Raw genomic sequence first — 16,175 nt, 5'->3', positions numbered from 1 at the left:
GAGAGAAATAGTTCCTGTGTGCTCTACCTGTAGTTTATTCTTGTCTCCACCATGACCTGGGCCCCAGTGTTGACAGATACCCAAATCCATAGGCATAGATCTCCTAACATTGGTCCCACTGTGACCGTGGAAAGGATGCACTGTGTGTGTGTGTGTCCATCACTGTTGGCAGTCATTCTCATTAGGTCCTGCCCCGACTGTGGGCCCACATCTACAGAGTCCAAAACCAGAAAAATTCTTAAGTCTTTATTCAGCCAATTCTCTCAGGTCTCAGGCCCTGATGATGACTGTCACACCCCCATCCCTTTCCCCACAGGAGGCATTCAGTTGAGGCCACAAAGCATTACATACATTCATACACTTCCATCAAAACTATCTGAGGGAGACTCTGGCTTTGGCAAACAAGAAGTGGGTCTGGTTCAGCAACATCTTCCTTAGAGGCGGCGCTGAGGCATTGTGGCTGTACTTGCCAGCCCTCCCTGACCTCAGGGGATGTGTATAAGTCATAAGGCACTGTAAGAGGGAAACACCCTACCTTAACGCCTGTATTATTCCGAGCAGGTACCCTGGGCTCTGACTGGCTACCCTGAGACTTATTCACCACCCAGAACAATCTTTCTCCATAGATAAGGGCCCTCAGCCCTGCAAACATAACCTGGTTCTGTTTGTAGAGTCTCTAAGATTCTCACGGCTGAGACCCTGATGAAAGCCTGGAGCAGCTACCCAGAGTATGACCCAGTATACGAGGGTCAGAGGGCTGCAAAGCCATGCCCCACGAGACCCCCTGGTAGAGGGCCAGCTCCTTCCCTTGTCTCTGGGCTCATTCCCTTAGCAGAGGAGGACCTCCACGCACACTCATTCCTCAGGCCCCACGGGCCCTGTCACACTCACACGGCACGCTCTTCGCATTGCCTATTTTCCTCCTGCCACCCAGGGACAGGAAAGGTCACCCCAAAGGGCAGGCATGCAAGGCTTCCTGGATCTTCTGGCGGCACCGAGAATACTTCTGCAGGATCTGTCGGAGGTGTTCCTCTTCTTCCCGCTGCAGGATACGCAGGAAATTGTGCAGTTCAGGCATGCTGAAGGCATCCCACTGCAAAGGGGCAGAGGAGAGATAGATGGGCCACAGCAAGAAGTGGCTAAGTTGGCAGACCCTCCTTAGAGACTAGTGCCTCATGGCCACACAACTTAGGATTGGGCTTCCTGATATTACCTTCTTTTTCATTCCCCAACTTTACCTGTTTTGGTTTTGTTATTGTTTTTAATTCTTTTATGTGTATGGGTGTTTATACACACACACAATGTGTATGTGTATGTCTGGTGCCACATGGAGGTCAGAAGAGGGCATCAGATCCCTCAGGACTGGAGTCACAAACAGATGGTTGTGAGAATCAAACCCAGGTCCTCTGTAAGAGCAACACATGCTCATAACCACTAAGCCAACTCTTTAGCCCCTTTTTTGTTGTTTTTTGACTCACAGTCTTGCCACAAATCAAAGGCTGGCCCTGAACTTGCTATGTAGCCCAGGCTAATCTCAAACTTGTGATTTTCCTTCTCTGCTTCCTGAATGCTACGACTACAGTATGTATCACTGTGCTAGGCTGATGTTAGGCTCTAAATAGTCTGTTCTAGGATCCTCATGAGCAGTCTGCATAGCCGACAGAACTACAAAATAGTTACCTCATAGAGGGACAAAAAAATCAGGATGTTCTCAAATATCTACTGTTGTACGTCCCATCCCCCCAATACAATGGGCTATGAATCAAACCCAGGGTCTCATAAATGAAGCAAGCTCCATTTTTCTTTATTCCAAAGCTACATTCCCAGGCAGCCCGTTTTACCCACCCCTGACTTTTTTCTCTTGCTGCTGGGCTTTATGCATACCAACCATATATTCTTACCACTGGGTCATACACTAAAGTCTTTTCTTTCGCATTAGTGGGAACTGAATTGTGCTGGCTAGTTTTAGGTCAACTTGACACAAACTAGAGTTATCTGAAAGGAGCAAACCTTGAGAAAATGCCTCCATAAGATCCAACTGAAGGACATTTTCTTAATTAGTGATTGAAGGGGAAGGACTCAGCCCATTGTGGGTGGTACCACTCCTGGGCTGGTGGTCCTGGGTTCTGTAAGAAAGCAGGCACAGCAAGCCAGGAGGAGCAAGCCAGTAAGCAGCACCCTCCATAGCTTCTGCCATCAGCTCCTGCCTCCAGGTTCCTGCCCTGTTTGAGTTCCTGTCCTGACTTCTATGATGTGGAAGTGTAAGCCAAATAAACCCTTTCCTCCTCAACTTGCTTTTTTTGTTTTTGTTTTTTTCTTTTTCTTTTTGCTTTTCGAGACAGGGTTTCTCTGTGTAGCTTTGCGCCTTTCCTGGAACTCGCTTTGGAGACCAGGCTGGCCTCGAACTCACAGAGATCCGCCTGCCTCTGCTTCCCGAGTGCTGGGATTAAAGGCATGTGCCACCATCGCCCAGCAAGAGTGGTTTTTTGATGTACCCCAGTCTGGTCTTGAACTTCAGGCAATACTCTTGGCTTTAGCTTCCCAAGCAGATGAGACTACAGGCCTGTGCCACCAGTTCTAGCTGGTAAAAAGTCTTAATGCTTCAAAGAAGGCCTTCCTGGTTCCAGTTACACCTGTGAAGCTCTTCTCTTTAAGATTTTTAGGGGATGGAGAGATGGTTCAGTGGTTAAGAGCACTGGCTGCTCTTGCAGAGGATCAGAGTTTAATTCCCAGCACTCACATGGTGGCTTCTAATCATCTGTAACTCTAGTTCCAGGGGAGCTAATACATTCTTCTGACTTCTATGGACATGAGTACACATATGTACACATATATACATGCAGGCAAAAATTCATACACATAAAAAAACTGTGTATGAGTGTTTTGCCTGTGGGCATATTATGTGCACTGTGTACATGGTCTAGAATTACGGATAGCTGTAAGCCTCTATGTGGATGCTACTAAGAACCTAATCTGGGTCCTCTGCACAAGCAATAAGTGCTTTTAACCACTGAACCATCTTTCTAGCCCACTGTTTTAATTTTGTGTATGTGTGTGTCTCTGTGGGGTTATCTGCACATAAGTATAGGAACCCTCTGAAGCCAGAAGAGGAAGTCAAATCCTTTGGATCTGGAGTTGTACTTAGAAGTGGGCCATCCAACATGGGTGCTCCGAACAGAACTTGAGTCTTTGAAAAAGCAGCAAGCACTCTTAACTGCTGAGCCATCTCTAAGGCCATCCTGTGTAGCTCTGAACTTGTCTTGGCTCACCATGAGTCAATCCCTCAATCTTTGGAGGACTTTCCATACCAGGAAACAACAGAGCACTAGGACAAATCTTCCTAGCTTGTTTTTGTGGCCCAGACTGACCCCAAACTCCTAGCAATCCTCCTGTCTCAGCTCCCAAGTACCTCGACTGCAAGCATGAACCACTAGATTCGGCTTCTTCCCAGTTTCTTGGACTGGGCTCTGACCCTGGCGGAGGGTCCTGGAAGTCTCCCTCCACTGTCATTCCAGGTCCTGCATATGGGGAGCTTGTGCAGGGCTTGTTCTCTAGCCCAGTTCTCCTGAAGCCCTCACTGTAGCTCCATCTACCAGCTCTGTCTAGTGGTAAGAAGATAGACTGTGTACTCACATTCACCTCCCCAGAGTCATTCTCTTTCAGGACAAAGCTCAGGGCCTTCTCACTAGGCCCTGCAAGAAGCCGTAGCTTCAAGGGCTGTTCATCGTCTGACAGTTTCCGGAAGTACACTGGAGGTCAGGCAGAGGGAAAAGGATAAAGAATTAGAAACAGGCTCAGATGCCCAGCCTGAGTACAAAGGTATGCGATATACCCCTTACACAGGGAGAGCTGTGATGGGAAACCTACCTTGGCCATGACGTTCAGTTCGTTCAAAGAGTGCAAACTTGCGAGGATCATCTACTACCATGAATTTGCGAAGCAAGGCCTCAATGACCTCACGTGCCCGTGTTCGTGACAGAACATGCAAGTGCTTAATAGCATCCTTAGGCAAGTAAAAGGAGGTGCGGCGCCTCACAGCTGTGCTCCGCCCTGTGCCCCGCCGGGCATCCTGTAAAGAAGGTGGTTTCTTGCTGGAAGGCACTGAGACAGGACGTACCAGTTTCAGCTGCACCTTGATGAAACCTGTGTAGGAGCCATCTTTGTTCTAAAAAAGAGAGAAAGAAAAACCATACTAGGACGGCAAGTTCTACTGCAGATGGAAGAGGCTAGGGTTGAGTCCACCCGGGGCTGGGCCAGGTATGCATAGATCACTGCTTGGCCAACCAAGAACACTTTGGCTACGACTCTGGCCATGTGGCACAAAGCGGGCTCTGATCCTCCCCACACTCCTCGACTGAGCAGTCAACTCACCAGGCTCATGAAGAGGTTGCTGTTGATCTGGCCATTGTAATCCTTGATCTTCTGCTCAGTCTCAGTCTGAGAAAGATTGGGTGTCTCCCGCTGTACAGGATCATCCTAAAAGACAGACCAACATGGATACAGGGCCCTGAATAAGTGCAAGGCTTTTTTGGAGGGAAAGAAAAAAGCCGGAACACCCCTTGGATCTTGATTTTGGTTCTGTCACCAAACCCATACACCTTGCACCCATCACCGTTCCTAGGAGATGGCAAAGAAAGGCTTTCTGCTTCGTCTGCTGTGGTGTGTGTGCGCGTGCGTGCGTGCGTGCGGTGTGTGTGTGAGAGGGGGGGGGACACCTCAGCAACAGTTGTGGCCCCTAACAACATTACAGAAATAAAGACAAATAAAGGTGCATGGCAAGGGGCCAGGAAACCCTGAAGGACCATTGGGAGGAATGCTGTTTAAAGTAAAAACACTTCTTGGGGATAGAAGTGACAGATACTTGCCTAGGACGTGAAAGGCCTGCCCTTCAATCCTCAGTATGCACCCCCAATAAAATTCAAAGCACATCTCCACTGCATAACTGATCCCAGAACACTAGTTGGGTCAGTTTGTTCTGGAGAAGGCAGCCCACTCTCCCACTTTGTATCAGCACAAACATGACCACTGCAGGGTCGGAAGCATGGGAGCTGATACACATCAGTAGTCCAACTACCGTGGGCAGGAGGGGAAAGGTGGTCTCCATGTTACCATGCCTTAGTGGGTTCCTTGGGGCCAGCCCCACATCTCATACAGGGAGGAAATCACTGTGACATACCATTTACCCTTGACTCAAGCCACACAAAAAGCAGTGTTAAGCCAGCTTCCAATCTGCCAGAGGTGTTTGGGCAACTTTCTGGCAGAGGACGTCCTACCAAGCAGGCTGCTCTTCCCCTTGCTGTCTGGAAAGTTAGCCTGAAGACTTTAGCTTCAGGGACTGGGGTTTTGCTGTGGGTCAGAGCAGGCAGGACTCGGAACTGGTTTTCCCCTACCAAACTCACTTGACCTCACTGCCTCAGTCTTACTTCCTGTTGACATCAGAAAGGTCCTGGTTGGGACAAAAGCAGCGGGGATTGCCACTGACCAATGCCTTGTCCCAGGAGAAGGTCTCACAAGGTCTCAGCTGGGGATTGAACCCACAGCCTCACACATGCTGGGCAAGCACTCATGATTCTACTTTATTTACCCTTTGGGACTTCTTGGCTTCATTTATTTGTATTTATTTGTTCATTAATGGTGCTGTGGATGGAAGCCAGGCTTTCATGCAAGCTAGCTAAGGACTCTCCAATGAGCTTGCTACAAACTTCTGCGGCTTTTTAACAATTCTTTTCTTTAAATACTTTCAGCTGGCTAGTATCTTGTGTTTTCCACCTTTCCGTAATAGAAGAGGACTCAGGCTGAGTGGCATGGAGACAGTCCCAGGGGTCCACATTGAATGTACAGTCTGAATTAAGGTTTTGGGGGTGTCAAGTAGCAGCCCATCTGTAAGAAATGTGTGTCAAATCTTTCCTACAACACCACAGACAACAATTTTTTTTTTTTGGCTCAAATAAGGAATTCTCCTTTGCTGCTGCTAAGGTTCCTAAGCTTCGGTCTCCACCTCACTTTCCTGATGCCCTGGCCCCTGTGCTCTTCTGAGGTATTCTGGCTCAAGAACAATTTATCTGAGCTTGGTAGTCCCAATCACGATATTCCCTGGAAAGTCTGTGATAATTTGGTACATCTAGGAGACTCTAGAGATTCAGCTGCCCTGGTACCACACTTGCTGTCTTCAAGTAGATATCCTTCTCGGGGCATTTTATAGTCTTCCTGCTCCCTATGGGTAAAATGTTCCTAATGCTTAAAGTTCAAAGTGAGGGCCCTCTTACTATATTCCCCCAAACCCCTCCAAAGTTCCACCCTGGAAGGAAGACCGGAAAATGGTCTACTTTCCAGCAGCTGGTAGCAGAGTTGGCCCAGCAATGGCTGGGGACTTTTCTAGCAGATCCAAGACTGAAAATGGAAGGGACAGAGTCACCTCCCAACCAAACTTCTTACTTCCCGGCGGACTCCTCCTCCACTTCCTTATTTCCCCCAGGGAGGGAGTAGGAGTGCCCAAATGCGAAACCAAGACGCCGGTTTGGGCTGAGGCTGGCTTTAGTCATGGATGAATAACGCCCGCCTCTGGTCCACCCAAAGCTTCAGAGCTGCTTCCCCTGGCTCAACCAGTCTGTGACCGCAAGCCAGGGAAGCCTGGGTACTCAGGACCGGCGCGCTGGAACCGAGCTTCTACTCGGAGTAGAGAGCCCGACACACATTTTCCCGGGCCGGTTTTCGTCCGGACCCGCCGGGAGGCTCACGGAGAGGCGGGGAGGCTGCCCATCACTACCGCTCCACGCCGCAACTTAGCGGGGAGGGGCGGGATTCCAGCGACCGCCCTCGCCCGCCGGCGGTGCCCGGCTCCCCCGGCTCCCACCTGGTCCCGGCGCGGCCTGCGCACCAGCGAGGTACGCGCCGTGAAGTACTGCTCGAGCTCCGAGTCCGAGTCCTCCTGGCTGCAGTAGCCACTGCTGGTCGTGCTGCTCCAGGTCATTTCGAAGGAAGGCGTCTCAGCCTCGCCCATCCTCGCCGCGCCCGCCCGATCCCTCGTCCACTGCGTGGGGAGCCTCCAACCACCGCCCCGGGCGCGTGCGTGAGTGTGAGCGTGTCTGTACGCGCCTGCGCTGAGGCCTGCGCCGCGCGGCGACCGTTAGGACTGAGACGTAGACAACCAGAATCTAGCGCTGGTGTCATCGGGGGGCGAGGGGCGGGGGCACGGCGAGGGGCGGGGACACAACGCGACGGGGAATGACCTCATCGCCCAGGCATCTCAACCCGGCTCCGCCTCCCCGGCCCCACCTCCCAGAGGGCGGTGTCGGGGCGTGTGCGCATGTGCACCGGCGTGGCCTCAGGGCCGGAAGTGGGGTGTGAAAAGTGCGCTGCAGCGTGCCAGGGCGCGCCTTCGCGGCCGAGGGTTTGTGGGCCGTGGTTTTTGCGTGGAGTCAGCTCCTGACAACCCCACGGGCAGAAGCAACCTCTCTGATGCCGGGAGGTCGATAACTGGGATGTTCGCTGTGTGCGGCGCCCGGACTAAGCCCTCCGCCGAGGGCGGACGAGTCCCGGGCCCCCTCCCCGCCCACACTCCCCGACCCCATGCTCACCACGTTCGTGTCCCTTTCCAGTGCGGGGTCCCAGCCCAGGTCTCGGGGCCCGCAGCAGTCCAGGCAGACGAGCGCACGGCAGCGGTAATGGCAGGTGAACTTGCAGTCTGCAGAAAGGGCTGGTCGTGAGGCGGAGGAGCCCCGCGAAGTGACCCGCAGATCGGGGGAGCCTCTGCCCGACAGACTGGGGCTGCACAGGCTTTTCCCAAGCTCGTGACCGCCCGCCCTCTGCTGCACAGATTCTAGCACCTCTGGAAAGTGGCTGTAGGCCTGGGGAGGTTAGAGATCTAATCCTGCTCGGCACTTGTGTTTGCCTACCATACATCTACTACTTCACTTTGCCACGAACTTGAAAACAAAAGCGTTTAATTTGCGACTTCCTCTATTTGTCATCTGCCTCTTCTCTTGTTTATACAAGCCTATTTTGTTTTTTGAGAAAGAACTACATGGGTCTCATGTAGTTCCGGTTAGCCTCAAATGGTAACCTTGAACTCGGTGATCCTCCTGCCTCCAACTGCTCAGTGCCAGGATTACAGACACATGGCAACGCCCAATGCACACATCTAATGTTTTGCCTTCTGTATACATTACTAGGATCGTTATATCCTTAACATGTGTTGCTTGCTCCCTCTGACTCCCGGGGACAGCAGTCACTGCCAGGTTTTCTTCTTTCCTCTCTGCAGCTCCTTGCTAGACCCTTCATCAATGCTGTCTCGGCCCCCAGGACTAACAGTTGTGCCCAGGTTTCTCACCCGGGTACTGTCCCAACTCTGTCTACACTCACCTGATCCAGATCCAAGGTGGCACTGATTTGCCTCTTTAGAATAGATCCTACATGTAATGCCTTCACGTTAATGTCTAATAAAGATTGCAAATGTACGTGGCCAAAATTTCACTTTTCTTCGACTTCAACCCACCCCCAGGTTCCTATCTCAGCAGACGTTACCACTGTTCATCCAGTTGTTTGAAGCAAACCCTTACACTTACATTTGATTCCCTCATCGGCCTCTTGTCAAACACCCAAACTGTCCTGTTTCTCACCTCCAGAGCATCTTTATTTCTCTTGGGAATGTTGCAGTATCACAGCCCTGGCTCCCGTGTGCTAGCTGACACAAATTGCTGTATTTCACTAGCTGAATTTGTGACCGACTCACGTAGTCAATGAGATGAGCTCTAGGCACGCACAGACTTACAGTGCCAACCTTAAGTTCCTATATGGCGCAGAGCGGTGGTGGCGCTCGCCTTTAATCCCAGCACTCGGGAGGCAGAGGCAGGCGGATCTCTGTGAGTTCGAGGCCAGCCTGGGCTACAGAGTGAGTTCCAGGACAGGCTCCAAAGCTATACAGAGAAACCCTGTCTCGAAAAAAACAAAAAAGTTCCTATATGGCTCAAAGCACTGATTCTCAACTCCAGCTACACATCAGAATTTGGGAAGCAGAGGCAGGTCGATCTCTGTCACATCCTGGTCTGAATAGAAAGTTACAGGCCAGCCACGGCTGTCTCAAAACAACAGTGGCAAAACAAAACAAAACAAAACAAAACAAACCCTCAATGCCTAAGGTCCACTTTCAACAATGAACTCAAGTCTGAGAAGATCTAGACACAGGAGATCGGAGGGGACAACGTATCCTGGGTGAGTGTAACTTCTGTTTGCTGGTAATTCCCAGGGGGTCAGAAGGACCTCTGTGTGTGTGATTGTGTTCTATGTTTTAGCCTCTGGATCTCTGACTCAAAACAAACCTTGACTAAAGATTCAATAAAATTCCTACTTACAAGGCGCCCAACCAAGGCTCTAACTTTTTCTGGCCCCCTATCATATGTGGGTGAAGTCACCCAAGAATCTGGAGGGGAACACAGTGAGCCAATCATTGGGAAGAGGCGGGCCTCGGAATGTAGGCTCAGGGCAAGTAGGCGCAAAGGCTTTTCAAGGGTCCAAGCGCTTTAAAGACGGACGAACTTGAAACCAGCGCCTTGTTCCTCACAGGCAACTGCCTCTGCCCATCTGTGCGCCAGCCACGGACCAAGTGTGACAAGTGATAAACCATTTTCTTAACCACGCTCCCTGATGGGGCAAGGTAACCCCGGACCTGCTCTGCAGGATCATCACTGCTGACCCCCTCCGCTGCGCCTTGACCCACAGCCACGAGCTGCCTTTGACCTCCCGTTCCGTGATGGCGGGCTGTGCGGGGCCGCTACTCACGCGCGCACTGGAGGCCCTTGCGCACGACGCCCCAGATGAAGTCTCCACAGAGGTCGCACCACGTGTGCGTGGTGGGACCAGCAGGCTGGAAGCGGTGGCCACGACCGGGGACGTGCTGCTGGGACGGATTGCGTGCCGTGCACGGCGCGATGCGCAGAGCGTTGGCACGCTCCAGCCGGGTACGGCCAGGGCCGATGCGCCCAGACGGTGCCAGCTCCCGCAGTTCAATGAGCTCTGGCTCCGCCGACATGGCCCGGTCAGGCCGGGGCTCCACCGGACTGGACGCTGGCGGACGAGGTCGCAGGGCGGGCCGCCGCTTCGGCACCGCCCCCAGGATCAAGGCAGGGCGGCGGGAAAAGAGCGGAGGAGAACGCAATGGAAACCGAGGCGAGCTGACAGTGTGGACTTGTGGGCGGGGCGGGGCCCAGGGGTGGGCGCTTCCAAAGAGCCCCTTCCCAGTCTTCCAGTCTTCGCTCCATCTCCCCTCCCCCGGCCCCAGCGACGACTGCAAAGCGCCACACGGATGCATTCATTTCATGAGTCCGTTTTACTCTGATAAAGGAAGAGGGTCTCCACATCCGGCCCTTGCTTACGCCCCCCCAACCCTGCCTGCCAGTTTGCTGATGCTGCGGCCGAGTTCTGTTCTCTGCGCATTCGCTGGGTGGGGCAGGAAGTGAAGAGTCTTTTGCTTGTGTATATGTCGGGTGGTGGTGGTTTGCAGCTTTACTTGACTCAGCTGCGCTCACCACCAGGGAAATTGAGGTCTGGCAGGGACCAGGCAGAGCTCCTGAGGCTCAGAGTCACATCCTGGGTGAGCTCCTCCGTCGGCCCTCAGCGGCGGCAGCCTTCACTTGGCTCTGTCACCTTGGGCTGCCAGAACGCACGTCTTTGCGTGCTTCTCCCAGTGCTTGACTTGGCACTCCCTGCAGGGGGTGGGTTGCATGAGGATGACAGTGCTTGTGGGGGGACCCAGCGTTGGAGCTTAGGGGGACTAAGGTCCTAGGATCCCCTTACCTGCAGCAATACCACACACTCTGGCATCTGGAGCAGCGCTTGGAGGCCTCCGCATTACAGTAAGCACAGCGGGGCCTCTCTGGAGCTATGGCCTCTAGGACGTCCAGCCTGTAGGTTTCAGCCCACCTGGCGGGGGCCCCCCCCAGAAGAGCTGAATGGACCTGACCGGTCGGCGCCCGGAAGCACCCCCACCCTGGCCTATGCCTGTGTCTTCGGCAGGCAGCGGCCTTACCTCTGGGCCTGCCGGCGAAGATCCTGATCTGAGGGGTTGAACACGTGCTGCAGCTGGTGCTTAGCGATAGCCTGCCATTTGCCTTTGTTCTCGCGCTCCAGCCGATCCCAGATTTCTGGGATCTAAGAGAACGCAATGGAGAGGAGAGCGAGGAGCTGGCAAAGTGGACCACGGTCCCGAGCAACTACCTTTCTAGGTGCCTACCTGTTCCAACACTAGGTCCTTCTTAGGGGGCTGGGTTTCAGCCAGGGCCAGGTGGGCCAGGAAACCCTTCAGGTCGGCCAGGTTGGGCAGCTGGTCAAGCAGTGTATCCGTGAGGTAGGCCTGAAGCTACAAGGTATCCAGGGAAGGCCATTGGGAAACAGGTTCCGGCCAGAGGGTCAAGAAACACCGAGTCCCTAAGTTGGGCTGGGGGCACTCGGAGGGTTTACGGCTCACCAGTTCTCAGGTCACCTGAAGCCCAGTTATGGAAAGAGGACAGGGGCGGGCAGGGATGCAGTGGGGGTGGGGCAGGGATGCAGTGGGGGTGGGCGGGCAGGGATGCAGTGGGGGTGGGGCGGGGTGGTGGCGGTGGGGATGGGGAGGGTCACTGAGCCCCTCACCTTAAGCAGCTGTCCCTTCACGAAGCTGGTAAGGCAATATCGGGCTTGGGCCTCAGGGCTGAGCAGCAGGTTGTACAGCGAGATCCACACTTGCCCATCCAGCTTGTTCAGCCTTTGCTGCTCTGAGGGGGCCACTGTCTGCCAGCGGCCATTCTCAAATTGCTGCAGCTTGCCTGGGGAGGAGAAGCAGCTCACTGGATGTAGGCGTTGCATGCATTCTCTTTGTGTGTGGATTGGAGGACTGAGAACAACTGCCTGGCAGGGTTAGAAACCTGGCCCACCAGACTTGTCAGAACAAGGTGAGTCCACAGGCCTCAGAGTCAAAAATCTAGCCCCATTTTGGGTGAGGCATCCCGGGATCCTCAATGCGCACGCTGTCCAGCTGTCCACTTCCATTAACCCTGAAGAATGTTCTGGAAGCAGCCAGTTAGGTCGTAGGCAGGTGGGAGAAGGCCTTACCTCCTTCCCGCCGGCTCCAGGGACTGTGCTCCAGCAGCTCCACCAGGAGGCAGGGCAAGTTGTGAGTACTGAGCATGCGGTTCAAGGTACTCAGGGAAAGGCTAAGGGTGGGAGGAAGAGGAGGGTCAGCAGAAGCTACAGGCCTAGTCTTGCAGCCCTTTATCATATTCCCCAGGCCCTGGAGGGTGGCCCACCTATCCACACAATCTGTGATGTAGCGGAGGACGGAGAGGGCTTTCAGTGAGATCTCGAATTCCATCATCTCGGCCTGTTTCTGCAGCTCCTGGTGTGGGAACACAGACACACAGACTCACCCCACCTGTGGAGGCCTGAGAGCACCCACTTCGGGGGTTTGCCACCTCCAGGAAACCTTAGCTTACTTGCATAGGGGTACTGTCCTGGGGCCGTTCCTCCTCAGATGGGTCACCACAGCCGTTCCGGGCCACCAGCAGTATCAGCTTTCGGTGGCAATAGTCCACGAGGTCCAATACCTTGTCATCTGCTGACTCACACACCTCCTGGGGTTCAGGGAGGGGCTAGTTCAGTATTTGATACCCTTCCCCACAGGTGTACCCCACGAGGTTCTGGCCCACAGAAGTGGCCTCTTGGCCGGGATAGTGCTTCACCTTGTGGAAGAACACTGTCTCTAGAAGATTGATGATGGATGCCTCATGGTGTACCTGCCAAAGAGGACAGGGCTGGGCTGTGAGGGAGGGACAGGGGCTGGCCGCTATCATTCATGGTTCAGGACCCTCTGAAGGCCCAGCTCACCACCATGTATATGGGGAAAGTATTCTGAGGCTTGAAATCCTCTAGCTTGCATAGGACCGGGAACACCTTCTGTTTCCACATCTCCACAGCAATCAGCTCCTCCACCAGCGTTGGGATCTGGGAAGGGCAGGGGAAGAATAGAGATGAACTGGACCTACCTTGGCCTCACAGCTCTCCTGTCCCTGCTTTAGCCCAGGTTAGCTCTCCAGCTCTCTTGGACCCTTAGACTCCCCAGGTTCCAAAGTGCCCTCGAAGTCCCTGCTGTACTGGAGACCTTCATTTCCGGTTGCTTCCGTATCTCTGAGGGGACATCAGCCACGTGTCCTGCGAGTGACCTAGACTGCCCCTCTTGCACCTTAGCTCATCCTCTCTACCTAGGCATCTCTTCCAGGCCAACCCTCCTCTTCATGTCCTCACGCTGGCCTTTGTCACCTGGCCTGCCAAGGTGCTGTGTGCTGTGGCCTCATACTTAGACCTTTTACCGTCCCCTATTCCTAGACCACCCCCTAGTGCCTGGCTCTGCCTTTTTCTTGCAGGGAAACCCCTTTCCGCACAAAAGTGCCACCCTTGGCCCTCCTCCAGCGAGGCATGTTGTGGAATATTATTCTAAGGTGTGTTACTTTTGTTTATGTTGCATTTGTTTAACTCTGTGTTACTGTGCCTGTCTAAAACACCCGATGGTCTAATAAAGACCTGAATGGCCAATAACGAAGCAGGAGAAAGGATAGGCAGGGCTGGCAGGCAGAGAGAATAAATAGAAGGAGAAAAAAAGGAGGAGGAAAGATCAAAGAAGTGGCCAGAGAAGGAGGACGACATCAGGGGCCAGCCACCCGGCTACACAGCCAGCCACGGAGTAAGAGAATGGGAAAAGCCCAACGGAAAAAGGTAGGTGGATTAATTTAGGTTAAGAAAAGCTGGCAAGAAACAAGCAAAGCTGTGGCTGGGCATTTATAAGTAAGAATAGGCCTCCGTATGTGATTAATTTGGGAGATGGTTGGCAGCCTCCCTCCTACCCCCCGCAAAAGAGCAAAAATAACCAACAACACAGGCATCTTCCTGGTTTCTCCTCTTATGTCAAAAAGGCTACTTTTCCCACTTTGAAACCCCCCCTTGCTCTTTAGTGAGGCTCTCCTTTGGTCGCACGGTCAATTCAGGGTGACGTTAGCACTTGGGTGCTCCCCCTACAGCCTATGCTGGTCTAGAACCCATGGCTGTCTCTGATTAACCCTGGTATCCACCTAGGATACAATAGGCAATGTAGCCAGGCATCGTGACTCCTGCCTGCAATCCCCACATGCGGGGTCAGAAACAGGGAACTAACAGCAGCCTGGACTACAGGTCAAGAAACCTAACACATTCTTCTTTCCCACTTAGGAATGACAGGCATACCAGGCCAGAAGGAAGAGCAGGTGCCCGGTGTCCCCAAGAGGTAGAGTAGTAGGAAGGCAGGATCCGTGATCTTGACATACCTTCCCATGGGTGACCAGCAGTTCCTGGATGGGCTCACCCTGGCTAACAGTGGCGTCAAGGATGGCTTGCATGTTCAGCTTCTCCAGGTTCTCATGCTGCTTATTCCACCTGCCCCGAAGGGATGGGTGTATATCGGGTGTTCAAATGTACAACGGGAGTGGGGGGGGGGGCTGGATCTGCTGATCTATGTGATCCAGCCCTGAGGCCAGAGGGGCGTCGGAAGCCATACACTTCTGTCTCAAAGAGCTTTGCCTCCCACCTGGAGGTCCCTCCACATTGGGCAACCCCTCTCCAATGTCAGGTCCAAGGTCCTCCACTAAAGGACCGGGAGACCCCCCACCTGTTGCCCCTGCCTCACCCTTCGGATCCCATCTCCCGTAGCTGGAAGCTGTGCAGGCCCCGCACCAGCACATCAGCCTCCCCAGGCAGCAGCAGCTCCAGGTCGCCCATGCCGTGGGCCAGGATTCGTTTGGCTTTGGGCAGCAGTCGGAATGGGGAAACTGACGGACTCCAGTGGCCTGACCAAAGTCTGGGACAGAACAGTTGCTAAGCCGTTGGGGCGCGTGGGTCCTCGTCCCCATGGGAACCAGTGAGCTTGGCGCCTGCGTAGAGTCGTTCTGCTGCCCCGCTTGCCACGCCCACCTCACTGCCAATAAGCAGCCCGAGACTCGAGACACCCTCGCCACACCTCCCCAGGCCAGGAGCAGCTATGGAGTAACTCAGATCCTCACCACCAGTGTCTTAGCCGCAAATGGAGTAACTACAGCGGTCTCTCACAGACCGACGTACCTGCACTCTGGAGACAGGGTCTTACTTTGTGATCCAGGCTGGCCTGGAACTCCCTATGTATATCAAACTGGCCTCCAAGTCATAGAGATCCACGGGCCTCTGCTCTGTCTCTTTAGTGCTGAAATTCAAGGCTTGTGTCCCCGTGTTCAGCCCAGCAGGCAGGAGTCCTAAAGATGTACACCTACCATTCTTCCCTTGAGGATGGTCCTGTGTCTGCACCTCTGGCACTCACCAGCTGCTCTGAAGGACCTCTCTCTCACCCTCTCTCTTACCTCTGTGCTTCAATTTTTGTCCCACCCCCTCCTCTTTTATTTCTAGATTATGTTTGTGTCTGTGCACATGGGCATGTGTGTGCAGGCGCCCACCGTGTAAGCCCCTCCCCTGAGGACCTCTGTCTGCCAGGTTCCACCCACAGAATACTCGAACTGCTGGACCTGCCCCCACGCTACAGAGTTCAAAAGCCCACTCTCTGGACATGACATCCCACCACTCTCCACCCTGGAAAGCTCCACCCTGAAGAATTCCACCCCCTTTCCAAGACGCTCTAAATAAGCCCTGTCTCCTGTTCCGTTTGCTGCCCTTTCTCGCTCCAGCAGAGGCAGCCGCCCCCGTTTTCCCTCCCAATAAATCTCTTGGGTAAGGTTTGGTGTGCGGTGTGACTTGGTAGTAATTCCTTGGCTCTCGGCTGCCAGGGTACATCCGAGCTGTAATGCTTACACACGGAGGCCAGAGGCATCGGATCCCTTGGAGCTGGAGTCCTAGGCAATTGTGAGCTGTCCCACGTGAGTGCTGGGAACTAAACTCTAGTCTTCTACAAGAGCAGTAGTGTTCTTAACCACTGAGCCATCTCTCCAACACCCCTCCTCTTTCTTCGAGGCAGGACCTCATACAGCCAAGACCAACCTGGAGCTCACTAGACAGCCAGGGCTGGTCCAAATCTCCCTCCTCCTTGGTCAGCTTCCCAAGTGTTGGGGTTTCGGCGGGCATCACTGTGCTTGTTCCCATGTCCCGACCTCGTGAGCGTCCCCTGAATTCCTCACAGACTCCTTTGGCTTTTCCAG

At 53.7% G+C, this 16,175-nt stretch overlaps 2 protein-coding genes and 1 long non-coding RNA gene across 7 annotated transcripts; 1 reads left to right on the top strand and 2 right to left on the bottom strand.

Annotated features, from left to right (window-relative positions):
• Nucleotides 1–230: 230 nt before the first annotated feature.
• Nucleotides 231–10,327, bottom strand: Rassf1 (Ras association domain family member 1). 3 transcript variants are annotated; one of them, XM_028895288.2, is made up of 6 exons: nucleotides 7,827–8,719; nucleotides 7,578–7,684; nucleotides 4,372–4,476; nucleotides 3,868–4,165; nucleotides 3,634–3,749; nucleotides 231–1,093 (listed from the first exon to the last, which is right to left on the bottom strand). In XM_028895288.2, the coding sequence occupies exons 1-6, from the start codon at nucleotides 7,900–7,902 to the stop codon at nucleotides 947–949; spliced, it is 849 nt and encodes a 282-aa protein (XP_028751121.1). In that variant the 5' UTR covers nucleotides 7,903–8,719; the 3' UTR covers nucleotides 231–946. The 3 variants fall into 3 exon arrangements, with proteins under 3 accessions (XP_028751121.1, XP_028751122.1, XP_028751120.2); XM_028895287.2 differs by lacking the exon at nucleotides 7,827–8,719 and adding an exon at nucleotides 9,778–10,327 and having other exon boundaries at nucleotides 232–1,093; XM_028895289.2 differs by lacking the exons at nucleotides 7,578–7,684; nucleotides 7,827–8,719 and adding an exon at nucleotides 6,854–7,193.
• Zmynd10 (zinc finger MYND-type containing 10) lies at nucleotides 10,306–15,904 on the bottom strand. 3 transcript variants are annotated; one of them, XM_037207908.1, is made up of 12 exons: nucleotides 14,684–15,902; nucleotides 14,325–14,433; nucleotides 12,856–12,972; nucleotides 12,711–12,764; nucleotides 12,465–12,602; nucleotides 12,279–12,367; nucleotides 12,085–12,185; nucleotides 11,626–11,798; nucleotides 11,228–11,353; nucleotides 11,024–11,145; nucleotides 10,792–10,917; nucleotides 10,306–10,700 (listed from the first exon to the last, which is right to left on the bottom strand). In XM_037207908.1, the coding sequence occupies exons 1-12, from the start codon at nucleotides 14,773–14,775 to the stop codon at nucleotides 10,625–10,627; spliced, it is 1,323 nt and encodes a 440-aa protein (XP_037063803.1). In that variant the 5' UTR covers nucleotides 14,776–15,902; the 3' UTR covers nucleotides 10,306–10,624. The 3 variants fall into 3 exon arrangements, with proteins under 3 accessions (XP_037063803.1, XP_028751119.1, XP_037063804.1); XM_028895286.2 differs by lacking the exon at nucleotides 12,085–12,185 and having other exon boundaries at nucleotides 11,626–11,880; nucleotides 12,275–12,367; nucleotides 14,684–15,904; XM_037207909.1 differs by lacking the exon at nucleotides 10,792–10,917.
• LOC119088369 lies at nucleotides 11,839–14,318 on the top strand. The gene is made up of 3 exons (XR_005092040.1): nucleotides 11,839–11,924; nucleotides 13,392–13,466; nucleotides 14,230–14,318. It is a non-coding gene; the product is annotated as an uncharacterized LOC119088369 (long non-coding RNA).
• Nucleotides 15,905–16,175: the final 271 nt, after the last annotated feature.

The sequence above is a fragment of the Peromyscus leucopus genome, chromosome 7 (genome assembly GCF_004664715.2).
Source record: "Peromyscus leucopus breed LL Stock chromosome 7, UCI_PerLeu_2.1, whole genome shotgun sequence".
Taxonomy (NCBI): Eukaryota; Metazoa; Chordata; class Mammalia; order Rodentia; family Cricetidae; genus Peromyscus; species Peromyscus leucopus.
This window is presented reverse-complemented; position numbering and strand designations above follow the sequence as displayed.

What these genes read in the sequence shown, in the direction of transcription:
- Rassf1 (XM_028895287.2), bottom strand. Translation starts at nt 10,306, where the DNA reads ATGCATCCGTGTGGCGCTTTGCAGTCGTCGCTGGGGCCGGGGGAGGGG. An exon ending in TGGAAAGGGACACGAACGTG is followed by an intron (nt 4,477 to 7,577) that starts GTGAGCATGGGG and finishes TCTGTCTTTTAG; the next exon opens with GATGATCCTGTACAGCGGGA. An exon ending in GCAACCTCTTCATGAGCCTG is followed by an intron (nt 4,166 to 4,371) that starts GTGAGTTGACTG and finishes TCTCTTTTTTAG; the next exon opens with AACAAAGATGGCTCCTACAC.
- Zmynd10 (XM_037207908.1), bottom strand. Translation starts at nt 14,775, where the DNA reads ATGGGCGACCTGGAGCTGCTGCTGCCTGGGGAGGCTGATGTGCTGGTG. An exon ending in CTTTCCCCATATACATGGTG is followed by an intron (nt 12,765 to 12,855) that starts GTGAGCTGGGCC and finishes CCTCTTTGGCAG; the next exon opens with GTACACCATGAGGCATCCAT. An exon ending in AGACAGTGTTCTTCCACAAG is followed by an intron (nt 12,603 to 12,710) that starts GTGAAGCACTAT and finishes CCTGAACCCCAG; the next exon opens with GAGGTGTGTGAGTCAGCAGA.